At 52.0% G+C, this 25,267-nt stretch overlaps 1 protein-coding gene and 1 long non-coding RNA gene across 2 annotated transcripts in view; one reads left to right on the top strand and one right to left on the bottom strand.

Annotated features, from left to right (window-relative positions):
* The window catches only part of KLF13 (Kruppel like factor 13), a 41,098-nt gene extending 17,595 nt beyond the window's left edge, over window positions 1-23,503 (top strand). Inside the window, 1 exon segment of the mRNA NM_001011505.1 lies at window positions 23,214-23,503. Within this exon segment, the coding sequence (NP_001011505.1) occupies window positions 23,214-23,503 (290 nt within the window).
* On the bottom strand, window positions 10,104-17,102 carry LOC102164789. Its single transcript, XR_301074.3, has 3 exons — window positions 16,421-17,102; window positions 14,878-14,997; window positions 10,104-10,188 (listed from the first exon to the last, which is right to left on the bottom strand). It is a non-coding gene; the product is annotated as an uncharacterized LOC102164789 (long non-coding RNA).

Raw genomic sequence — 25,267 nt, 5'->3', positions numbered from 1 at the left:
GTGGAGAGCTGTGTCCTCTGCAGGCCTACTCCCCAACTCAAAGGGGCTTTTGAGGGTTGAAGTCAATGATTTAACTCTACCTGCAGCCATCCTGGGACGCAGACATGCCATTGCCCCATGCCCTCCAGTGCCCCGCTGGGTGCAGTCCTGATTCAGGCGTGTGTTCCCAGAGTCTGCCCGGCCCACGTGGGAAGCATATGCCCCCGGGGGCTACAGTGAGAGTAGCAGCCCTCTGGTCAGTTGAGTGGCTGTCATCCAGGGGGCCAGGCATTGAGGGCTTTCTTGCCTTGTGCTGTGCCCCATCCTGGACCTCAGGCTCCAGGCCCTGGCTGGTGTGAGCTCTGCCAGCCTCTGTTCTGCCACCTCTCCTCTGATGCTTGCACAGGCCTCTTTCTGCATGAGCATGTGGCGCTGCCTAGTGGATAGCTGAGGAGGAAATGGGTGCCCAGCACCCCTCCCTCCCCCGCCCCAGAAGGGTGGGTGTGGTCCAGGCCAGGGCTCCACCAGGAGGACAGGGGTCAGGAGCAGGGAGCTTCTCTCCTGAGCCGGGAGGACACCCCTCCTGCAACTGTGGGGTTGGGTGTGAATTAACAAAAGCAGACAAGGCCTGGCATCCCTGAAACTCCCTAAAGCTGGACAGCAGAACCAGTGGTCGGCCACGTGTCCTTGGCTGAACCAGAAGTGCTCAGAGAAGCCGCCAAGTCCTGGGAGAAGCTCTTGCGGAACTTGTGGCTGGGTGACGTGGCTCTTCTCCACCAAGCAAGGCCTTTCAGAGGTTTCCCCAGAGCTCCCGGAGCCTGGAGAGGGGTCTGGCCTGAGGACTTTATTTTGAAGCCAGTATGCAAGTTACAGGCCTGGAAGGGGAAAGGTCTGCCCAGGTCATGGTTTGGGGAGTGGGCACAGGGATTGAGGGGTCCTGGTATGGGAGAGGATTATCCCAGGGGTCATACAGGCCCACTGTTCAGAACCTAAGCCTCAACAGCATGGAGACATCTGTGAGCTTCATCTCACTACAGATATCGGGGGATGAATGTGAGCTTCCATGCAGGGCGTGCCACTTGGGTTCTGTCTTCATAAATGTTTAAACTTTGGGGTGTAAGGAGCTATGTCCCCAGGGTGTGATGTAAAAGAAGTGAGACCCAGGGCTGATGCTTTGCACCTTTCTTAGCCACTTGTCTTTAGAGAAAGTGGTTGAGCATGCAAGGAAGCCTCTAAGCTGACTTCAAAGGGTCTGCAGGGTGGCTTTGGTATGGGTACAGCCCTCTAGGAGGGCCGTGGGGTGGCTGGGGCCAGCGAAGGAGGCGAGGCCCATCAGGCTCTGAGATGACCTACAGCAGGCATCTCAGGGTGCTTGTGGGGCTGCAGCAGTTTTGAATATGTGAGGAGCCTAGCTTTGAGTGGCCTTTCTATAGGAACATGATCATGATGCTGCGAGTAGAAGCACCAGTGGGGAACATTGGTAGACGTCCAAGAGGTAGATGTGCCTCTTCAGATGACCTGAATCTGCCATCCCTGGACCCCATGGTTGCTCCTAAGTTGGGTCCAGTCAACGGTTGGAAAATGTGTGCCCCGCCCATATTCTGACTAGCTTTTGTTGCTCTGGGACCAGTTAGATATGAGTGTGTGTTCCTGTTTCTCATGAGAAGTTGCTTTACTGGAAGACTGTGATTTGAATCTGTTGCATTTGTTAGTTCTTTTTTTCTGGCCACACCCACTGCATGTAGAAGCTGCCAGGCCAGGGATCAAACCCGAACCACAGCAGTGATAATGCCGATCCTTAACCTCTAGGTCACCAGGGAACTCCTGTTGCATTTGTTTTTATTTCTGATTGTAAAAGTTGAGGAGTTCCCACTGTGGCACAGCGGGATCGGCAGCATCTCTGTATCACCAGGATGTAGGTTCATTCTACAGCCCCATGCAGTGAGATAAAGGATCTAACAAGGAGGAAAAGCCAAGGGCAGCCGTTTGCAGTTCTTCACTTTAATCCCACCCTCACAAGTCACTACTGTTAACACGTTTGCCTGTGTGTATTTTTTTATTTTTTGGCCTCACCCGAAGCATGCAGAAGTTCCCAGGCCAGGGATCGAACTTGTGCCATAGCAGTGACAACACTGTATCCTTAACCTGCTGAGCCACCAAGGAACTCCTGCCTCTGTGAATTTTAATGTAAAACTTGGGAGTGTTCTGCACAAGTCATTTTATTTCTGCTCTCTCACACTGTCACATTCTGTATTGCAAGGGAATGTGTATTTAGGGGCAGATTGCCTTCTAGAAAGAATGAGTCTGATACCTACCAGCAGTGCAGGAGAGCATCTGGCCCAGCACCCTGATAGAAAGGGTGCTCTCCAGATGACCACAGGCTCTGCGGTGAGCAGGATTGGCTGGTTGGAAGAGTTCACCTCACCAAAGCCCCAGACCCCCTCTTTGCCCCAAGATCCTCAGACTGCCCTATTGTGCACCCCACCTCTGGACCCTCAGGGCTAGAAGGCATGTGGTCTGGCCTCAGATGCCAAGATCTCCTGGGCCTAGGAAGGTAGCCCTGGAAACTTGTCTGTTTTGGGGGTTCAGACCATGCCTGGGCGGGGCTTTCCATCTCTTCTTAGTGCTGGTGTCAGCAGGGGCCCTCCGCCTGGGCACCACCATTCCGCCTTTCAAGGTCCCCTGATTCCCTGCTCTGAGTGCATAGGCCTGGTGGCCAGCATGGCATCTGACTGGGCCTTGGTCAGAGCTTCTGGAAATGTTAGTACTTCTGAGGCCCATACCGGTTGAATGTGGGTCGGGCACACGTCCTGTGGCAGCTTTCATGACTGAGATGAGGGCATACATGATGGTGGCTCCAGATTCTGGCCCTCCAGATCCTGGCTGTCCCCTGGACCGGCTCCGGCAATTGCTTTGTCTCGGGGACGGGAGCGCCACCCTCTGGCCTTGGCCTCTCCGTGGCCTCTGTGTTCCAGGCCCCTGGGTGCTTTAGTAAAGTGAGGGAGGGCCTTGTTTCCAGTGGCTCCCCAGGACCACTGGGCGCCACCTCTAGGGCAGCCGTTTGCAGTTCTTCAGGGAGGGCAGCTCTGGGCCACCCTCCCCTTGTCAGTCTGCAGGCGGCCCCCTGGGGGCAGTCAGGTCAAGGCGTCTGCCTCCCACCACGCCTAGCTGTGGTCAGGGCCTCTGCCTGGTTGAACTGTGTAACCCAGCCCACCCAGATTTCCTGGGCTGTCTCCAGGCAGTTTTACTGACTCCAGTGAAAAGGCAAATGGAACCTAAGCAGGGGCCCGTAGCCTTGGTTACAAGGGGGGTTTTACAGTCACTTTGCCCGTGCTCACTGGAAAAGTCAGAGCCAGGCTAGTGCCCAGGGAACCCGTGGCCGCAAAGGGTGCTCTTCTGGCTGTAGAAGAGAAGGCCCGCCCAGAGGAAGCAGCAGGAAGTACCCGTGGGAGGGAGGAGGGGAGCCCTGGGAGGGGCTGGGCTGGGCTGGGCAGAGTCCCTGCCATCTGGCCCGCCCACCCCCGGCTGGCCTGGCTAGCCAGTGTCTGGCCTGGTCCCGGCAGGGGTTGGGCTGCTTCCAGATTTGTTTTCATTTTCAATTCCCTTTATTGCTCAAACCACCCCAGGGCCACAGAAAACAAACGGTTATCCTCAGCTGACCTCAGATTCCTGGCCTCAATTGTTTGCCGTTTGCTAATTTTAGCTTCCCATCATTTCCACCCTTATCCTCCCCCAAAGGGAGACACACACCAAGAATAGCACCGGGAAGGGGGGGCCCGAGGTGTCTGCGGCCAGAGTTCCCACAGCAGCGATCTGGCAGGGAGCAGAGGCGGCCTGGGGCCTACAATGGGGACCCCAGGCCCTCTTGAGGAGGACCCTGCACCCCCACGGCCTGAATGTGCAGGACAGAAGAAGGACTCTTCTGAGTCTATTTCTCCTTTTAAACAGAAACCAGGCTGCTTCTGGGACCCACCCCTCCCACAGCCCTGCGTCACCCAGAGACCCCTGGAGGCAGGAACTTCCCTAGAGCTCCCAGCCTCCAGAGCCAAGGGGACTTGCAGACTGGGGTCAGACGTGACACTTGGCGTGGCCAGGCCCAGTCTCCGCCCAGCACCTTGGGGACATGCTGTGATGGTCTGTCCAGGGCCCAGGAGGGTGGACCTCAGGGACCAGAGGAGGGATGAAGTCCAGTGAACAAAGTGGCCTCCAGGCCAGGCCTACTGGAGAAGAGAGAGAAGTTTCGGGGAGCAGGGCCTGCTTTAGCCCCGCTGCCCTTGGTTGTTTGCAGGGGAGGCCAGACGTATCATTTCATCCATTGGTATATCAGGGCCGCACATTCAGAAATCAGAGCCCAGCGTGTCTCATGCTAGAGTAACACTGAGTAACATGTAATAAGGAAAACCAAAGCCTGAAGCCCCTAGACGATGACGTAGTTGGGAAATGGGCTGGGTCCCGCTTCCTGCCCCTTCTCTTCCAGTCCAAACCACATTGCAGGGAGAAGGCAGCATCCAGGACACAGCCACTCTGTCAGCGCTGAGCCTCTCTGGACATGAATTTTTATGGAATCAGAAGCACCACCAACAAAAACAATGGAAAGTACTCTCAGGATGATATGGGCGGGCAGGGAGGAGCAAACACGTGCTGTGTCCTCTCACCTCGGCCTCGGCTGGTCTGTACCCTCCATGGCTTCTGAAGAGGGTGATGCCCTTAGTCTGAATCAGCAAAGTGATTCTCTAAGAAAAGCCTAGGCTGCTGAGAATGTTAGAGCTGTCCTGCTCTGTAGATTATTTTAAACGTGAATCGGAGCAGTGCGGGTGGCAGTGCCCATTGCCCAAGGCCCACACAGTTGTTATGATGAACGGGCACCAGGTTATGTTTCTGTCCCGGAGGTAGCAGTGCTAGTGTCTTCAGTGGCCTCTTTGGTGGCAGCTGCCTAGCGCACGCTCAAAAGTCTCTCTGCAGGTCACAGTTTGGGGCATTGTCTGCTGACTTCCTGGGATGGTGGTGAAGTACACCCTGGCACCCCCATCCTGCACTGCAGCCCAAGATAAGACATTTTGGATTAGGTCAGCATCATATTCAGAGCCAGTTAGGAGTAAGTAAACGCAGGTTGCAGGTGACCCAGGTTTCATATGCTCCTTTTCCTTCAAATTAATAGTTGTCCTTTTTGCTTGGTTTTCTCAGTGCCATTGTCACTGCCTTGTCCCTTCACCCCTGGTCATATGGCTCTGCCTCCTCTCCAGACATCTCAGGGCCCTGGACTGATTGTCACTGCTGTCCCAGGACCCTTCCCTAGTGTTCAGGCTCTGTTTTCCTGAACCACACCTCTGCTTTTGTGTAGAGCCTAAAAGAGGCGCAGGAGCCTGGAGCATGTGGCTCCTGGCCTTGCACTTGATTTGTGTTAGGCCAGGTGTCTGGTCCCTGGCCTCTGGGTTTGCCCACAGGGCTTGGCCGCACCATCCTGGGCCCCTGCTAGGGATGCTGAGAAGGCTGAGGTGTCACCATGACTCTTTTGACTCTTGATATTAAGTACCTTTGTGCTCTGTTCTTCGAGGGCCTTCCAGTGAGTGTGGGACTCTAGCAAGGCTGTGAGTTGGTTGGGGCAGAGATGCCTGGCCTAGGCTCTGTCCTGAGCATGGCCATCTTGGATGACCGCCCACCTGTGTCCTCGGGGCTCCATTAACCTGGACTCGGAATTGTTAGGCTGCCCCTTCCCTTTTCCTACCTTTGTCTTCCTGTCATCCATTTATTGTTCTTTTGCTTTTGTTCTGTGGGACTTGCTCAATGTTTTCTTGCAACCCTGGGGTGGGGATTTTAATCTCTGCCACATCACTGTGCTGTGTCCTTGCTTTCAGACTCATGTGTCTGGGTCTCCTTATTTTTTCTTTCTTTCTTTCTTTCTTTTTTGGCTTCATAGGACCGCACCCGTGGCATATGGAAGTTCCCAGACTAGGGCTCAAATCAGAGCTGTAGCTGCCTACACCACAGCCACAGCAACGTAGGATCCTTAACCCACTGAATGAGGCCAGGAATCAAACTTGCATCCTCATGGATACTAGTCGGGTTTTTAACCCACTGAGCCACAGTGGAAACTCCCTGGGTCTCCTTTTTAAAAGAGCATTCTGCTCTTGCTTCGTAGGTACTCTCTTAGCTCTGAGCATGAGTAACAGCTCAGGAACTTCCTTCTCCCCACCTCTGTGTCCCCAGGTTGCCTTTCCTGCTTGCCAGTGTGGATCTCTGGCCCACCTCCAGTCAGAGGCTCTTCTCAAATGTCTGATGGTCGGTGATATCTTGAAGCGAGGCCCAGAGGCTGGGAGCTGCCTGGGGGTCCGGCCCTGCCTGGTGGTGTACCCTGGCTGCAGCCCTGGGAGGGCAGGTGGTGAGGCTGTGGGTGTCAGCACAGAGCAGGTGAACTGTTCCTCAGGCCCCTGTTCAGGAGGCCACTCTGGCCTGAGCTGTGTCTGAGGTCTCCAAGCCAGAGTCCCAACCTCCACTGACCTCAGACAGTCAGGTGGTCTTTGGCAGGTGCCAGAAAGGCAGGCAGCTGCGTGTGAGGCACAGAGAGGACCGTGGTGTGTCCACTGCATCTTTCACTAACGTTGATGACCCCTCCTCCAGCCCCCCTGTATCCTCCACTTTTGGGGGCTCATAAGTCTCTGGCAGGGAGGGCGGGGCGGGGCACAGTGCACAGAGTAAATGTAGTTACTTCTTTGCTTTTCTGTCTGCTTTCTAATTTCCAGCTTCCTAATTATTATTGTTATCTTCTTTCCCTCCTCCTATGTCCTTTAATATTTCTTTTCTTTCATTTTAGAGGGATGTGGGGACTGGAAGGCAGATACCTGCCATCTTTATCCAGAGTTCCTCTCTGGCAGGGAGGTCTGGGGAGAATTGAGAGGGTACAGTGAGGACGCCCCTTGGTGGCAGGGAAACACCTTCCCCTGGCCGCCTCACACTGTGTTGTCCAGCACTATCAGCCAAGGCCCTCCTTTCATCTAGCGGTGTTATTCAGGAAGAACGGCTAAAGCTCCAGCCAGCAGTACCTTAGGGCAAACAAGACTACAGTTGTTCAAGAATAGAAGAGAGCTAACCCTGAAGCTGGTGATTGCATGACGGCTGCTGGTCCTGCAACACTGGAACTCACTCCAGATAGGGGAGGTCACACTCTAAGTAGGAAGGACATACTTGAGGCAAGAAGGACTCAGTGCAGGCAGAGAGATCATACTTTAAGTGGGGAGGGCATATTTCAGGCAAGCATGAAAAGCTGAGGAGATATAGCTCTCTCTATAATGAAAATGGATCCAGGGGCTTATCCAGAACTCATTGCCCAGAATCAGTTCTCAAAGCCAATCCTAGTTGCCAGGGAGTCGAGAAGGAAGTGTTTTCTGCTGGTGTATTGCTGTTGCAAAAGCTAAAGCTGTCTTCTCTATAAAAAGAAGACCTGGCCAGTGGGCACTTAGCTCTCTCTGCCACAGTCACCAGGCAGCTCCTACATGTTTGTCCTCAAAATGGGCTGTGGAGTGTCTGGTTGGCAAAGGTGACTGTGGTGTGATCCAGTGCTCCTAACCCCTCTTGCATCTAAGGAACCTCAGAAAACACTTTCTCCAGCATTTAACTTTTCTCCCGAACAAGTGAAGCTATATTAGCCCTTTGCACTGTCTAAGAAGTACTGACTTAGCACTCAGAAATAAATTGTGTGGTCACTGCTGCAGTGATCACAAAATATGAGGGAAATAGATTTTCCGTAATTCATTATTGAAACTCTAGTTGTGAGCTCTCTTTAGGCTCCTCTAGGCTGGGACAGGTTCCCAGAGTTGCCTTGTTTCCCCTGACCTTGACAATTATGGGATTGGTGGCCAGGAATTGTGTAGAATGTCCTTCAATTTGCATTTGTCTGGCATTTTTCTCGGGATGAGACTGGGTTTATGGCTTTTGGGGAAAAACGAAATGCTCTTCTCATCACTTCATATTGGTAGGAGAGTGATATCCATGTGACTTCCTGCTAATGTTTATTTTGTTGCTCAGACGTTCCTGTCTTGGCCCAGGACTCTGTTGTCTCCTCGGTCCCTTGGACCTGCCCCATCATTTTGGCTCTTCTCCACTTCCTCACTTTTCTGGCATTATGAGATGATGCAGGCTCCTCTGTGTGTTTCCCACTCCCGTCCTGGACTCATCCATTTCTCTGAGGATCCCTGTATCCTTTTATTGGAAAATAGTATTTAGAAACCAAGATCTGAGGGCTGCAGATGTGCCTTGCTCCATGGGGTGTCCCTGTCTGGACAGAGCCAAACATGGATGTGTCCTTATACCTTTACTCACTTATCCCTTTGTGTGAACATGGGATTATGCTTATGTTCACAGCCATGTCTCAAGGAAGGACTCTCCCCCCCTTGCTTCGCTGTTACCGCCCTCTCCAACAGTGAGACATGGGCTCCCACCCACCATGCGTTCACCTGTTTGTCCAGTCCCAGCATACAAGTGAAGCAATTTGGGAATTGCCTACCCTGGCTTCTCTCATGAGAAACTAGAGCTTTGTTTAAGTGTAATTCCTTTGGTCGGCACCTTCTGAGAGGCCATGTTGTGTATTTGTAACATGGCCAGAGGCTGCTGTCCCAGTCTGTGTTCCATCCTGGGATTCCCCAGCCTCCTTTCTGTGCTAAACATTTGCATGCATTAGAGTGCCTTCTTGTTGAAGCACAGTGTGTGGGTTTAGACAAATGTAGAGTCTTATATCTGGATACCATCCCAGTCCCAGGCGGAACAGTTCCATCACCCTAAAAATTCCCCTTTGTGGTCAGCTGCTTCCTGATCCTCCAACCCCTCCGACCCCTCTTGTATTCTCTGTCCTTACAGTTTTGCCTTTCACAGAATGTCATATGAATAATCATACCATGTATAGACGTAGATGTATTTGAGATGCATCCATTTGTGTGTGTGATCAGTAGTTTTCATCCCTGAAGAGTGCTCCATTGTATGGATGCATCCAGTCACCTGCAGCAAGCACTAAATTCCCGTGTTGGCCGATTAAGAATCAGTGGTCTTGCTCTCGGTGGAGTGTCTAGGAGGGGGATTGCTGGTTACATAGTGAGTCTGGTTAACTTCATAAGAAACCTCTAGTCCATCTCATAAAATGACTATACATGTTGCGTTGTCAACACTAGCGAACCAGAGTTCCAGCTGCTCCAGCATTTGGTATGGTCAGTTGTGGGAATTTTAGCTGCTCTCATTGGTGTATAATGCCGTCTCATTGTTTTCCTCACATTTCCGTGATGACAAATGATATTGAGTACTTCTCATAGCATTTGCCATCTGTATGTCTTATTTACTTGAGTTTGGGTCTTTTGCTCATTGTTGAAATCAAGTGTTCAATTATTGTTGAGATTTAAGAGTTCTTTGTATATTCTGGATGTTCTTTATTTTTTAATAATTTTTTTGTTTGTCTTTTGGGGGGTTTTTTGGCTCTGCCCTTAGCATGCGAAAGTTCCTGGGCTAGGGATCCAATCCGTGCCATAGCAGCTACCCCTCCCTGAATACAAAGAAATACACAGTTGTGGTTAGAGAGAGGGAGGGAGGGAGGGAGGGAGAGAGAGAGAGAGAGAGAGAGAGTGTGTGTGTGTGTGTGTGTGTGTGTGTGACACAGGGGGGCAGACGGATTCCAGAGACCTTGTCTGCAGTGGCTACTGGCTGCCTGCTGGCAGAAACCATTGGTATTTTATTATTGCTGTTTGAAAGGGGACCTTGGGAACGGAAATTTTCAAATATGTTTTGTAACCCTTAGCCAAAGCAGGGAAAACACCTTTATGAAATTCCTGGCATGTGGTTCTTTTGACCTTCCCAGGCACATGCCCCATGCCTGTAAATTAGTTGCTACTCCCTCAGCAGAGGCCAGAGCACTGGTTTCCATGGAAGCAGGCCCAGTTAGTGAACTGCAGTTTGGGTGAGGAGGTTTATTTGTAAAAGATGTTTGTAATGTCTATATACATATGTAGGTACGTATGTACACATCAATGTTGTGAGGTAACTGTACCACATTCTTTCTGACTACAAAAAAGAAGTTCAGTTGGAAACTATCCAAATGTAAAAAGGGCAATCAAGCATGAATCCCATCTTCCCAAGATAACCGCAGTCCTTCCTGCAGTTACAGCTCTGCAGCACGTGCGTCCCCTGCGTGCATGGGGCTCAGCTGCTTAGTGGTCTCTGTTCTTGGTTGCCCTGTGGGAATGGAACTGCATTTAAGAGGACCCCTTTTTGTGGTTTACTAGACTTCCAAGAGATAGCCAGGCCAGCTCCATGGTCACCCTCCCTTGGCCCCCTTGCCCCCCGCCCCCAAAACATGTGAAACCTGGTTCCAGTGACCTTGGGGGCAACTCCAAGGAGCACCATCTCAGGTTCCTGGCAGACAAGGAGGCAGAGTACAGGGCTGCATTCCTGCCCAGGCAACTTGCCCCAGCTTTTTCTTTCTTTGTTTTTTTTTTTTTTTTGCCTTTTTAGGGCCGCACCCATGGCATATGGAGGTTCCCAGGCTAGGGGTCCAACAGAGCTGTAGCTGCTGGCCTGCACACAGCCACAGCAGCGCAGGATCTGAGCCGCATCTGTGACCTTACACCACAACTCACAGCAACGCTGGATCCTTAACCCATTGAGCAAGGCCAGGGATTGAACCCGAGTCCTAATGGATGCCAGTCATGTTTGTTAACTGCTGAGCCATGGTGGGAGCTCCTCGCCCCAACTTCTAATGATCCCTCTCTTGGCATCAGTCCCCTGCAGAGCTCTTGAAGAAGGGACACTCCAGCTCTGGGGCTTCCAGAGGCCTGCATGGGGTGCGGACTACAGAGCGGCTCCTGCTTTCCTTCCTGGCCTGTGTCCTCAGGGTCAGCTCTCTTAGAGACCTCTTCCAGGCTGGGCCAAAGTGGGGCTGGGCAGGATCTGAGAAGGAAGGGATAGTTTAGGGGAAATGGTGGGCAGGCCCTGGCCAGGCCAGTGACAGAGAGGGGCTGGGGCTGGCCTTGGTCCCTGATTCTGAAGGCCCCGGAGAGCCTTCTTCCTCCCACCCCACATCAGAGTGGGCAGCTTGGATCTCTTAAGGTAGGGAGGGGATTGGGGGGTGGCAGACGGCCTTCCCCGCCATGTGTGCAGCCTGGGGTGCACAGAACAGGACCCAGGTTTGCTGTGGGGCAAGGCCTCCAGCTGATTGCTCCAGTGTCTGTTCTTTGCAAACCAAACTGGGTATAAATTGCCCCAAGTGGCCGAGGCTAGCCTGGCACTGGTAGGTCTGGTGACCTGGGCTGCTAAAGGAGGGGCCCAGGAGTTCTCCTGGGCTCCTTCCTGGGAGTCTGGAGTAGTTCCTCAGCATCTTCAACTGTTCTAGAAAAGGTAGGTCAGTGGCTTACTTTTTTTTTTTTTTTGGTATCAGCTTCCTCAAAAACCCAAGGCATTTTAGGACTAAAGTGGCTTACCCATTTTTATCCTAACTTATTTGCTTTATGAAGTCAGCTCTTTTCAGAGTCAGTTGTTTGGCTCTATTCTGTTTGGACCGTGTGACTTTTTTCCCTGAGAGAAGCAGCCTGCTTCATGGCCCTGGAGCAGACCAGGTGTGGGTGTGGGCCAGAGGAAGAGCTCGGGCCCTGTGGTTTGGAGGGTGCCACCACCGGGCACTCAGTCCCTCGGAAGAGCCACGTGGCTACTTGCTCACAATGTTGGCCCTTCCCTGGGGAGCCAGGGCACCAAGGAAGTTTCCGTGGACTATTGCTGGGCCTCCAGGCCCCCTCTGTGCAATATCCCTCTTCTGCTCTCACCTGGGACATTAGTGGCTGAGGTCAGTGTGGGCAGCTGGCCACAGCCATTCTTGGTCCACAGTGGGGAGGGACCTAGCCATGCTGATGTGTGACCTGGGTGAGGTCACTTGGACTTTCGACTTCAGTCCCCATCTCTGAGATGGTCCATCCTGACCCCTGCCTTTCTCCAGGTGAGTGAGGTCTGAGTAGTAGGTCCAGTAGTATGGCTGAGTCCCTGATGGCAAGGCCCACCCAAAAGGCCAGGGGAGGGGAGAGGAGTGAGGAAATGAGGGCTGGGGGAGGGGACACAGAAGAGGAAGTGCGGCCAGAGTAGTTGCCACAGGCTCTACAGAGAGCCTGGGGTGAGAGCAGGGTGGCTGACTGCACACCCAGGCCAATGGCATTTGAAGGGGACCATCACACTCTCCCAGGGCCCCTAGCTGACCTTGAAGTCCTCTTCTTGGGGGCAGGGGTAGTGTGGGCGGCCCCAGGTTGGCCCAGGGCTTGTCTGTGTCAGGGAGCAGTCTGGCTGCTGTGTGAATCTCTGTGGACCTCTCTGTATGGCTGCCAGTGACTGCTGCCACCCAAAACGTCACAGCCCCATGGAGCTTGCCAGAGGCTCTTTCAGGCTGCACTCGCTTCCCCAACCCATGCTCACCCTGCCCTTTCCCAGAGACCTGCACAGGAGCCCAGTCCCCACCTCCTCACCAGGCCCCGGCAGAGGACACTGATTCTCCTGCCTTAAACTTGGGGTTTGCATCCTGACAATGCGGTGAACTCACTTGGGTCGTGAGGGGAGGGAGGATAGCAGCTGGCACCTGCCCCGTCCACCCGGGCTGGGCTGATTCCAAACCATGTGGAAAGACAGACAGAGCGACTTCTGCGACAGAAGTGTGGTGTTCAGGAGCCTGGGGAGCCTCCAGCACATGATTAACAGCCCTGGGTCTGCTTCTGTTGGAGTACTTTACCCCTGTCTTTAAGTCAGGCTGGGTCTGTGAAACCATTTATCAGATTGCCCTCTAACCAAACGGTTTGTGGTATGACACGGGGGCTCCTGTTCCATAGTGGGGAGGGGCCCAGCTGTGCCAATGTGTGACCTGGGTGAGGTCACTCTGACTTTTGACCTCAGTCTCATCTCTGAGATGGTCTGTCCTGACCCTGGCCTGTATAGAAAGGGGTTTCCTGGAGTCCACCCTGGAAGCTCCTTCTAGAAAGGTAGATTGGACTTAATTGATAGTTTGGAGTTTCTCATACTCTAAGAACCACCCCCTGTCAAGTTCTGAGGGGAGCTCTTGGGCTGGTATTCAGGATGTGCTTTGAAATATGCCATCCAATGGTGGTGGCTGGAAGGGCCTGGCTGGGAATGCACGTGCTGTTCACTTAAACCTGCTTTTCAGCTTGTGTTATTTGTGGCTCCCATTTCCTAGTTTGCTACAGATTTTTGTTTTAAATTTTCTGAATGAGTACATACACTGTGTGTTTCAAAATCCAAGAGATTTAAATAGTTTTCCAAAGAAAATTCTGCATGTTCTCCTTGCCTTCCATGCCCCCCAGCCCTCTGCCCCCAGGCAACCTCTGCTCTACTTTCTTAGGTGCCCTCCGAGGGCATCCCTGAAATGTGAGCAAATGCCCACGTGCACACTCATACTTACTCTCCTGAGTGCCCATTCTGTTTGGAACCCTGCCCTCCTCACTCAATGCTGTACCTCAGAGATCTTTCCTTATGAATTCCGAAAGAACCTATTCACCCCTTCTTCATAGACACTTTCATATGAGTGCTCTGTGATTCATGTAGTGGGCTATGGAAGGGCATGAATTGTTCCGAGGCTTTTGCTTCATTGAGTAATCAGGTGCATGCCCCATTCTGCACATGTGCAGGTGTAGGATAGCTTCCCCAAGTTGACTGTGAGTTCAGAGGATACATACATTTGTCATTTTTATAGTTATTGCCAAGTTGCCTTCTCTAGAGCCTGTGGCAGTTTGTTCTTGGCAGCGCCTGTTCCCACAGTCTCAGCACCCCAGTTGGGGAAGAAGTAGGGTGTCTGGGGTTTTGTTTGTATTTGTCTCCTGATGGGTGAGGTTGAACATCTTTTCAGCTGTTAGAGAGGGTCATTTTACCTCCTGTTCATGAACTGTCAGTTATATAGCCCTCACCCATTTTTCTATTGGGTGTTGTGTTTTCCTTTTAATTTTTGTGAGCTCTTCCTATACTGGAGATTAGCCCCTTGCAACAAGAGCTGCAGCTAAATTTTTCTCAGTCTGGGAGTTCCTGTCATGACTCAGTAGTAACGAACCCTCCTGGGTATCCATGAAGACAAGTGTTCAATCCCTGGCCTTACTCAGTGGATTAAGGATCCAGCATTCCCATGAGCTGTGGTGTAGGTCACAGACCAGGCTCGGATCTGGCGTGGCTGTGGCTGTTGGCATAGGCCGATGGCTATAGCTCCTGTTCGACCCCTAGCCTGGGAACTTCTATATGCTGCACATGCAGCCCTAAAAAAGACAAAAAAAATTTTTTTTCTCAGTTTGTTATTTAATTTTTGCCTTTCTTTATGGTGATTTTGCCCATGGAGACACATTTTATACTTTTGTAATCAGAATTTATCAATCTTTTCACATGTCTTCTCGACTTTGATTCATAGAACTTTTTTTTTTTTTTTTTGGCTGCACCCTCAGCATGTGTAAGATCCCAAGCCAAGGATCCAACCTGCACCAGTGCAGGTGTGTAGCCAGCTTCAGCCAGGTGTGGCTTCTCTTCTTATCCTGCCAGCCCTGGCACGTGCGAGAGTGTAGGCGAGCAAGTGATCAGCCATATGCATGCACCGCAGCAGCCTTGGAGCAGAGCACCCGAGCAAAGCCAGGACCAGGCAGTCCCAGCAAAGAGAAGTGCTGGCTGGTGTCTAGCTGGGAATGGGGATACTCCCAGGAGCCCCACCAGTGATAAGAGCATATCTCCTCTGAGCATGTGTGTCCTCCCACGTAACCCTCACAGTAACTGTGAGCTGAGGCCATCCACAAATGAGTGGAGTGTAGAAGTCGGGGTGGGGCTCAAATCAACTCTTCTGCTGAGGCCCCCACTGGACGAGAGGGGGACCCCACTGAGGGCAGCTCTGTCTTCTCGCCTCACCTTCTTCCCCTATTCAATGGTGGGTCAGAGCTTCCAAGCTGAACTTCCCAGGAGACAGGACATCCATGTGTCAGCTCCATATGGGTCTATACACCACCAGAAGAGTAGCTGAATGGCCTCCTAAAGAAAATAGGAAGTCAGCTCCCCACCACAGATGACGGGCTTTTCTGCTGTCCACCTGGGTTTCCTGAGAGGCTAGCAATTGTTCAGCCCCAGTGGTTGGCTATCTGTGTAGATGCCCTAGCGTGGAGAGTGGGCCCAGGAGTGAAGAACATGGCCATTCTGAGGTCAAGAGCTGGAAGTGGCCCCATGCCTGCAACTACAGCCAAGAGCTAACCTTTGATGAATGACAGACCACTTGCCAGCAGAGAATAGCTGGGGCCTGGGGTCTGGGAGCAGATGTTTGTCTGTGGGGACCTTTCCATGTGCCTCCCTCTGACTCTCCGGACCAGTCTTGCCCTTCACCGTTACCCCCAGGCACACATCCTTGTGCTCACTGAGGTCTGCTCTTGGGACCTGGGGCACCCTTAAGTGGATGGATGCATCTGCCTTTCTCGCTCAGGGATCGTGGTCAGAGATGCCTGTCCTTCTCCTTGGTGTTCAGCCAGGCTCCCCAGAGCCTGGGCTGGTGGAGCCTAGGCTGTCTCAGCCCGAGGCAAGCCTGAGAAGTAAAAATTGCACCCCATCCCCAGCTGCCAGTAGTAGGTTCAGACAGGAAAGAACCACCATGGTCTTTTTTTGTAGGGGCTTTTGGAGCCAGGAGGGGTCCCTTCACAACCTGTGGAGGCTGGCAGTTTGGCCAAGGCTGGATGGGGCAAGGGAGGTCACAGGGAGTACGCCCTTTGACGGAAGGGCGGAGCCGTGTTCACCCCCGGGCGGATTCTGTGAGGGTTGGAACGCTCGCACTAGCGAGCCCAGCTGCACCTGACAGGGGAGGAGGGAGGAAGGGAAGGCAGCCAGGGGGCGGGGCTGGGGGCGCTGGGGCGGGGCTCCGCAAGAGGCGGGCCCATGCTCCTCCCGCCTCTGTGGCTTCTCTGAGGGAACATGCTGTCCCCGCCCAGGCCTGCGGCTTGGGCAAGAGTGTGGGACGCCGTGTTCCCTGATAAGATGAGGCAACCGCTCTCTGCCGCCTCGTTGGGCGCCAGGGAACATTTATGTAACCCCCGCCCTGCCCTGCAAGCCCTGAGCCCTGCCCCGTGCCCCCAACTGCCCCCTCCCCGTGCCCCCCACTATCTCTTCCTCGCCTCCCCACCCTGTGGCCCCCCAGGCCCCGCTCCCAATTACTTCCCACACAGCGCCCCCAAAGTCTAGCACCTGCAAGTCCTCAGCCTGCTCCCGCAGTTATCCCCGTTCCTCTCTACTGGCTCCTTTGAGCCTAGCACCCAAGCAGGTACCCACCCCTCGCGCATGGCTGGGCCCTCCCTCAGTCTCTGGGTCCCCAAGACCCCCACAGTGACCCTGGCCCTCCTCTGGTTTCACACCCACTCCAAGTGCACCCTGCCCCATTCCTCTCACCCTGCCTCCCCTCACAAGGCCCTCTCACCATCCTCTGGCCGGTAGTTGCCTGCAGGCCTCCTGGGCTCCCTTCCTGAGAGGGCCAAGGTCAGGTCTGCCTTGGTTGGAGCACACTCCTCGTGGCAGCCCTGTGGTACTACTGCTGTTCCTCTGACACATGCCAGAATGAGGCAGGTGCAGAATCTGAGCCTGGTGAGAAAGAAGCTCAGGTTTGTTAAGTGCACCAGGTGGACTCTCCCCCCACCCTGGGGGCACTCCCCACCCCTGTGCTCACTCAGCTCAGCCCTGCGCCACCTGGGGTCAGTCTCTGGAACAGCAGCAGTTTTCAAAGTGAGGCCCAGAGCCACCTGCATGTACTTGAGACCCTTCCAGGGAGCCATAAGGCCAGAACTATTTTCATAACAAAATCATTTGCCCTTCATTCTCTCAAAAGAATACAGTAGAATGTTCCATGGCTCCATGATGTGTGAAGACATCATCCCTCTGACAGCTACTGGAATCTGCTTGAGTCTAATTTTTTGTTTTAATTTCTAATATGATAAATGTCAGTGGATATAACTCAGGTAAACAAAACTCCCTGGCTTCCTCACTAAAAGGGTGAGAAGTACTGTCCTGGAGGACTCTGCTCTCTCCCTGTCCAGACTGCCTTTGCCCCACCCATGTGCAGTTCTCCTGGTTGCTCCTTGTCAGCCTCCTGAGTGCTGCTTGCTTGTCACCATTCAGAGGCCAGCTGAGCCTGACCCGGTGCTACTCCATGCCAGCATGAATCATAGCTTCTGAATGGTTTATTAGTCTGTCTATGGACCGGTTTACTGGCCGCCTGGAACGGGCTAACAGAAGAATAGAGAATGAAGCAGGGAGAACCCTGTCTGAGGCATCGTAGGCACATCCCTAGGGCCAGACATTGCATTTGTGCTCAATAAAAGTGTCATGCTGCCAATGCCCAGACAGGCTGAGAGCCGCGTGCTGGCCATGGTAGCAATGCCGGGCTTTCCCCACCTCTGCCACCAAACTGCTTGGCTCCAACATCCCATCCTGCTGGAGGCTGCCCTTCTCTGCCCCCATAGGATCATACAACCCTCTCTAATTATATCCACCCAACATACCTCCCAGAGTTTCAGGCAAAAGAACCCTGAAAAGGACAAGCTCCCAGTTTGGACCCAGAGCTATTAGGAAGCAAAGCCAAATCTGAATTTGGGTTGGTTCTCTGTCCTTCTCCTCCTTCCCCACCCCTCCCATCAGGCCCAAAGCTTGAGAAAACCAAGAATAATAGATAAGAGCAATAGTAGTAGCTAATGTCTCAGGTGTAAGCATTTGGTGTGTACCAGGCACAGTGCCAAGGGCTGGGTATGTTTAGCCTTATAGATGCACCACTGGACCCCACTATGAGGATGGGGTACTGTGTTCATTTCCTGTGGCTGCTGTAACCAGTTACCACAGAAGCGGTTGGCTTCAAGCAACAGAAATGTACTCTCTCACCGTTTTGCAGAAGTCTGAAATCAAGGTGTTGGCAGTATTAGTTCCTTCTCCTAGTGTCTGATAGCTCCCTCAAATCCTTCAAGTTCCTTGGCCTGTCGGCATATCTCTCCCTGAAGTCCTTTCCCTTTCTCTTCTAATCTTTATGGTCTCACTCCAAGATCCCTTACCTTAATTATATCTGCAAAGACTTTTTTTTTCCAAATAAGGTCTCATTGATAGGTTCCAGGGGTTAGGACTTGAACACATGTTCCAGTAGGGCCACATTTTACCCCATTATGGGCAGTGAGGCACACTTGCCTGTGGCTACACAGCAGAGAGAGGGACTGAATCTCATGTATCAGACCTGAAGCATCCGGTCACAAGAAAGGATACCACTCTGTTTCATGCTGGACCTTTTCAAGCACTTAATGACAGGTGTAGGTTGTAAATCTCCTAGAGGGGAATTCATTGCGGCACTTCTCACACTTTTTGTTGACAGGATTTTTTTTCCCCTGGAACTGATGAACAACTTTTAAAATTCCAATATTTCTTTGAATATGATTTGGAAAGTTTTGTGCTAGATATTTAAAGAATTTGAGTTAAACATTCCTTTTTCTTCTTGTTTCTTTTTTTGGTCTTTTTAGGGCTGTACTTGTGGCATATGAAAGTTCTAGGGCTAGAGGTTGAATCAGAGGTACAGCTGCTGGCCTACACCACAACTACAGCAGTGCAGGATCTGAGCTCCATCTGCGACCTACACCATAGCTCACGGCAATGCCGGATCCTTTAACCCACTGAGTGAGGCCATGGATTGAACCCTCATCCTCATGGATACTAGCCATGTTCGTTACTGCTGAGCCACAACAGGAACTCCAAAACATTACTTTTTATCGTTATGAAAGAAGTAAATGCATATGATTTTTTTTTTTTTGTCTTTTTTTTGCTATTTCTTTGGGCCGCTCCCGTGGCATATGGAGGCTCACAGGCTAGGGGTCGAATTGGAGCTGTAGCCCCTGGCCTACGCCAGAGCCACAGCAATGCGGGATCCGAGCCGCATCTGCAACCTATACCACAGCTCACGGCAACGCCGGATCGTTAACCCACTGAGCAAGGGCAGGGACCGACCCCGCAACCTCATGGTTCCTAGTTGGATTCGTTAACCGCTGCTCCACGACAGGAACTCCTTTTTTTTTTTTTTTTTTTTTTTGAAGACACATGATATGGGAGTTCCCTTGTGGTGCAGAGGGTTAAGGGTCCAGCACTGTCACTGAGGGGGCTCGGGTCGCTGCTGTGGTGTGGGTTCGATCTTGGGCCTGGGAACTTCTACATGGCATGGGTGTGCCCGCTTCCCCCCCCCCCCCCGCCTGCCCAAAAACAATTGCAGCACATAACACAGAAGAGTATAACAACAAAAAAATCCTCTTCCCAATCAAGCCTTATTCCCTAGGGACCAATACTGCTGATTTTAGGTGTCTGAGTGGTTACTGCCATAAATAAAACTATATGATTTTATTGCTGTTTCTCATTCTATCAAATTTAGATGCTATTATCTACCTATCCTGGAATTTAAGGATTAACCTCATTCCTACCCCTCCTCCCACCTCCTCCTGAATTGGTGGTTGTATTATTATCTTTAATTGGTCTCTTGATTATCCTTAAAACTTTAACCTTATTTAGAGTTTTCTTTTGATTGCACATATGTATATTCCTACCTTAAATCCACATTTTCTCCTGGGGCCTTGAGTCAGTTATAATATCAATTCTAAACACTGGCAACAAGTGTGAAGGTTCACTGGGACTACATTCTCTTCTGCCACCTCATGAGATTGTTGAGAAGGGTAAATAACATAAAAAAAGCCTCTTGTGGCTCAGCGGAAGCGATGAGGATGCAGGTTCCATCCCTGGCCTTGCTCAGTGGGTAAAGGATCCATCGATGCCTTGAGCTATGGTGTAGATTGCAGACACAGCTCACATCTGGCTTTGCTGTGGCTGTGGTGTAGGCTGGCAGCTCTAGTTCCAATTTGACCACTAGCCTGGGAACTTCCATGTGCTGTGCACCTGTGGTCCTTAAAAAAAAAGCCCCTAAAACAGTGCTTGGCTCAGAGCTCTTTCCCATTGTTCATAGTCATGTGGCATTTTAGTTTTCTTCTGATTTAGCCAGTTTTCTTGCTTATTTTCTGTTGTTCCTGGGGTTTCAAATTCCTCTATTTTTTCTTTTAACCAAAGCATAGTACGTATGTTATGTTCCCTGTGTCCTGAAATTTCTTTGGCCTCTTGATCCTACTCTGGTGCATGGAACTCACTTTCTTCTTGAAAAGAAGAAAGATCCCTCTGTGATCCCTGCCCCACTGATCCAGTGGCCCACCAGGTCTCTCCCTCACTCTTGTCCTAGGATGACCCTTCGTTGTTCACTTGCTTCCCTGACTTCTCAGTTTTTCCTTATTTTTGCTGGAGTATAAGAGGTAAATTTGGAAGGCTCTGTTACTCTGTCATCTCGAATCTATTGTGACTTATGGGAAGTCTGGTGTCTGTCCCAGCCTTGTTCCCTCATGGGTGACCTGGTATTTGTTCCCCCCAGCTCTCTAGTACGTTTTGCAATCTCCTCTTTTTACCTAGTATTCAGGAGCCTTCATGCAGTATCCTGTGCACCTCTGTGCTAAAATCCTTTCCATGTTAGTTTCCTGTCTTCTCTTTTATTCTGACAAATACTGCTCTATTGTTTCTTTGGTAATTTCCTCTCCCGTTTTTCTTCTGTTCTTTTATTCAATGCCCTCTGTTAGCTAGATGTTGCACCTACAAGATTTCTTCCCTGTGACTCTGAACTTTTAGCTCATACTGCTTGTAACTATCAGACAGGTTTGGGAAATGATGGTTTGCTCTCCTACCTGACTTTGAATCCCACCACCACCAGCACTCCCCCCCCCCCCCACACACACACTGTTCTATCCCAAACATAATATAATCAATGAGGAGAAGAGAACAAAAAGAGCCATACACAGCTGTCCGCTTCAGCATTACTGGGAGACAGAGAACACAACGACATTCACATATTTTCTAGAGCTGTTTTTTGTTCTATTTTTTTCCTGAAATATTTCCTTGACTATATTTCCAGTTTTTCTATGGAATTTTTGTTTGGGCAACCATACTCTCAGTTTCTAAACACTATTTTTGGTTCTCTGAATATCCTTTTTATGGTATCCTGTTTGCTTAATGCACACTTTATGCATAAAATGTCTGAAATTTATTCAAGAATGCTAATTAGAAATTTTAGGTTAGTATTCTCTTCTGTTTCCTGGCTTTGCTCTTTTTCCTCTGGAGTCAGTGATTTTGCTGCTCTTGGCCTTTCTATTTCCTGCCGCTGGTTTTCCTTGGCCGTCTGGCCATCTTTGGGTGTCTGTTCATATTTAAGGTTGATGGGCTCATTTGGGGTAGGTGGTATGGATTCTTCTGCTGAGCGCTAGTGGGCTAGCTTCAAGGACCTGTTCTCAGCTTCAGGGCCAGAGTTAGGAGGGAAGAGGAAAGACAAGGCAGGAAGGGCGGTTGTGTGGCCACCCCAGTGCCAGAAGGGCTGCATTCTGGGATGCGAGAACCCCCTGCTGGTTCTCCCTGTGTAGTTGTGTGTGTGTGTATGTGTGTGTGTTTCAGAGTTTGCAGTGGGGGGAAATGGAGGTTAAAGGCTGGCCTGTTCCTTGCTCTTTGCAAGGGCTGGGAGGGAGGGGCAAGGTCATGACTGTAGCCAGCCATCATTACCGCCTCCTCCTGGGTGTTCTGGGCAGCCACATTTTCTGTCACCACTCCATCTCCGTCTCTGCTGCTTGGTAGTCATGTTGGAACTTCTCTGAGAGAAGGAGCAACAAACTCCAGTTGGAGTCTAAGGGGACTGAGGAGGGTCTGAATGGTGAATGGGCACTGACTTCTGTGAATTGTCTCCAGGCCCTGCAAAGTTTAGGGGCTCTGGAGTAGCCTTTCCATGGGGTAAGGGTGATATAGCCAAACTCACAGGCATATGAGCACTCCAGACCACTCCACCCTCTCTTCCTGGCTCCCATTCTTGGGGCCCAAGGATGGGCCTCTGCTCCCCGCTGGCCAGTATGAACTGAAGTTTGGCACTTGACATCAGCCTCTACATGGATTAAGTCCTGAGCCACTGCAGCTACCAACCTGCAGCACAGTCTGAATGGGGCTCAGGGTGGAGATCAGGAATCTCAGTTCTCTCGGAAAACTGGAAGAACAGGTCTTCAGATAATCAGATATTTTTAGGAGAAGATTTTACGTGCCCAGTTCTTTCATCTTCTCATATCTAGAAAAGCACTAAAATCCTTCACGGTAATGTCTGCTCCTTGTGACTAGTAGTAACCTTCAGGAGACCAGCAACAAACTTTTGTAAAATATGCTGCATGGCTGTAGGGACCTCCCCCTCACCTTTATCATATACACTGATATTATTTTCTCCTGCCTCGTATTTCAGTCTTCTGCAAATGCAGCCACCTCCAAGGGTGAGAGCCGGTAGTCCCGCAGGCTGTGAAAACTCAGGATTCTGGCCCCATTAGCTAAGGTGCATAGCAAAGGAATGACTTCAGTGAGCCCAGACCTCTTTTGTTCCTACTACTCACTCTGTTACAAAAACTCCAATATATCCTAGCTATCCACTCGCCTTCTCAGAGCGGTTTCTCAGGCCTACCTGAGATGCTTTCTCCCAGGTTTAGGTCCTAATTTTGCCCCAAGTAAAACTTAATTCTCTGGGAGTTCCCAATGTGGCTCAATGGAAAGGAATCTTGACTAGCATACGTGAGGATGAAGGTTTGATCCCTGGCCTTACTCAGTGGGTTAAGGATCTGGTGTTGCTGTGAACCGTGGTGCAGGTCACTGATGCAGATTGGATCTGGCGTTGCTGCGGCTGTGGCCTAAGCCGGCCGCTGTAGCTCTGATTCGACCCCTGGCCTGGGAACCTCCATATGCCGTGGGTGCGGCCCTTAAAAAGCAAAAAACAAACAAAAAACAAAAACCCAAAAAAACCTTTAAGGTTGTGCATTTTTTAAGTGAACACCAGGGACAGCTAACCCTACATAGGGTGCTGGGTGGCACACTTTGCAGTGTACTTGAGGGGCCACAGCACCTGAGATGTCGCCATGTTCTCCTGGGAGATGTCTGCTTCCATCCGCAGCGTAGGCGGGAGAGCGCAGGCACCCACACCTTTGCCTTGAAGTGTTTGTTGCAGAGGCTGGTGGAAATGGAGTACGGAGAGAGGGTCACAAGGAAGGGTGGGGAGGAGTAGGTTTGGGGTCTTGTGGCCTGCCTGGGGGTCGTGTAGCTAGCTGGCTGCATGGTTGCTAAGGCTGACCCTCTGTCCCTTTCGCCCTCAGGTGAGAGGCCTTTCGCCTGCAGCTGGCAGGACTGCAACAAGAAGTTCGCGCGCTCCGATGAGCTGGCACGGCACTACCGCACGCACACAGGCGAGAAGAAGTTCAGCTGCCCCATCTGCGACAAACGCTTCATGCGCAGCGACCACCTGACCAAGCACGCGCGCCGCCACGCCAACTTCCACCCGGGGATGCTGCAACGGCGCGGCGGGGGCTCTCGGACCGGCTCGCTCAGCGACTACAGCCGCTCAGACGCCAGCAGCCCCACCATCAGCCCGGCAAGCTCGCCCTGAGCACCCGCGGAGCGGGGCGGGGTGGGGCGGGGCGGGGCAGGGCGGTGCGGGTCCTGCAGCACAGCCCGCCCCATCCAGAGGCACTGCCCCATTTCCCCCCCCCACCCCATGTGGGCCCGCCGGGTCCCAAGGCATGGCCCCGCCCCGCGGCACCGCCTGAGGACCCGCTGACCCTCACGACAGCCATGAGCAGATGCTCTCATTTCCTCCCGTGATTCTGTGTCTTTTCCTTTTGTAATAAGAATAGAGAGAACTTTATGAAGTCAACAACAGCAACGAAAAAAACAATTTTCTTCACCTCAGGTGTCAAAGTAAATTTGTAAAAAAAAAAAACAACGAAAAAATTCCAAAAAACACCATCCACAGTTGCACAAGAGACATACCATGAAGGTGATATTCAGCGGTGTTGAACCCCCCTTTCTCAGGGATGGACATGTTCCACGAGGTCAGTGAGGACACCCCCTTCCTGCCGCCTTACTCTGTACATAGATTTGCACTCTGGAGTTTTCTTTTAGGTTCGGGCACACACTGGGGCAAGGCAGCGCAGGCAGAGCTCAGCGTGGGCAGCGGGTCAGCCGGTGGGCAGTGTAGAGCAACTTTGGCTACTGACCTTGTGCTTCCAGGGCAGACCCCTGAGCAGGGCCTAGCTCTCTCTTCCTGTCCTCCTGCCCAGGCTCAGCCTGGGAAGCCGATGCGGGCTCAGAATACAGGCGGCTCAAAGGGACTTATGCCATGATGGGCAAAGGAGCACTCCCCAGGGAGTGGGCAGAGGTCCTGGCCCTCTCTTGGGTGCCTCTTGCAGTGCTGGAAGCAGATGCAAGCTCGGGTTCAGCAGTCTGCTGCTTGGTCTGATATCCACATAGCCAGGGGCACAAGCCCTGAGGTGGTTCAAGCACAGGGCCACCCGTTGCTGTGTTCCTGCAGAAGTCACTGGGGACCTTCCACCACTATACCACGTTCTCTGACTGGCCTTCCACAAAGGGAAGTGTCATTGGTGCGTCCAGTTCCCATGTTCTCCAGACCACCCCTGCTCTCAAGACACCGTTGTTTGACCTGGTGGATAGAGGTAGGCCACTCTCCCATGTGCGGAGCTGTGCGTGTAACCATGCTTGGCACTTCACAGAGACTGTCCCACGCCAAGAGACTGGAACATTGTGACTTGGGACTTTGGGGGTGTGGCGAGGCGCATGTTATAGGAAATGAGGTCGGAGAATGTGCATTTCTCTTTCCTCTGGGGGCAACACTGGACAAAAGTTGTGGGAAACACTTTTCTCAGACCCATTGTGTCCCCAGCTTAGAATTAGCGAACCCCCAGCTTCTCCACAAGCTCTTTGTGCCCTGGACCCCTCCCTCCTCTCTGGCTTCTTCCCCCCTGCCTGTGGGGCACCAGGGTGCAGGGGCCCCATTGCCAGCCTTCCCATGCTAAAAGAGGAGGGGTGGAGATCCTGGACATTTCTCCCAGAGCCCAGACCCTGGGTGGGTCAGGCTGGGCTCCTGCGTGCCCCTCTGTGGACTCCTCTGCCCATTGCCCAGGGAGTTCCCTTCCTCCAGGGAGTTGGGGCCTGTAAATAAAGTCCCCTGGACAGTGTGTGTGTGGGTGTGGGTGTGTGTGTGGACGTGTTGGGACAAGGGTGTGGGTTTGGGAAGGACATGGGGTATCTTGCAGAGACCTCTCTTCATTTTGATAAGGAGGAATGACCCTTGGGACCTCAGAGGGCTGTAAGTGGGCTTCCCTAAGCCCAGAGTGCCTTGGTTCTGGCCATC

The sequence above is a fragment of the Sus scrofa genome, chromosome 1 (assembly GCF_000003025.6).
Source record: "Sus scrofa isolate TJ Tabasco breed Duroc chromosome 1, Sscrofa11.1, whole genome shotgun sequence".
Taxonomy (NCBI): Eukaryota; Metazoa; Chordata; class Mammalia; order Artiodactyla; family Suidae; genus Sus; species Sus scrofa.
This window is presented reverse-complemented; position numbering and strand designations above follow the sequence as displayed.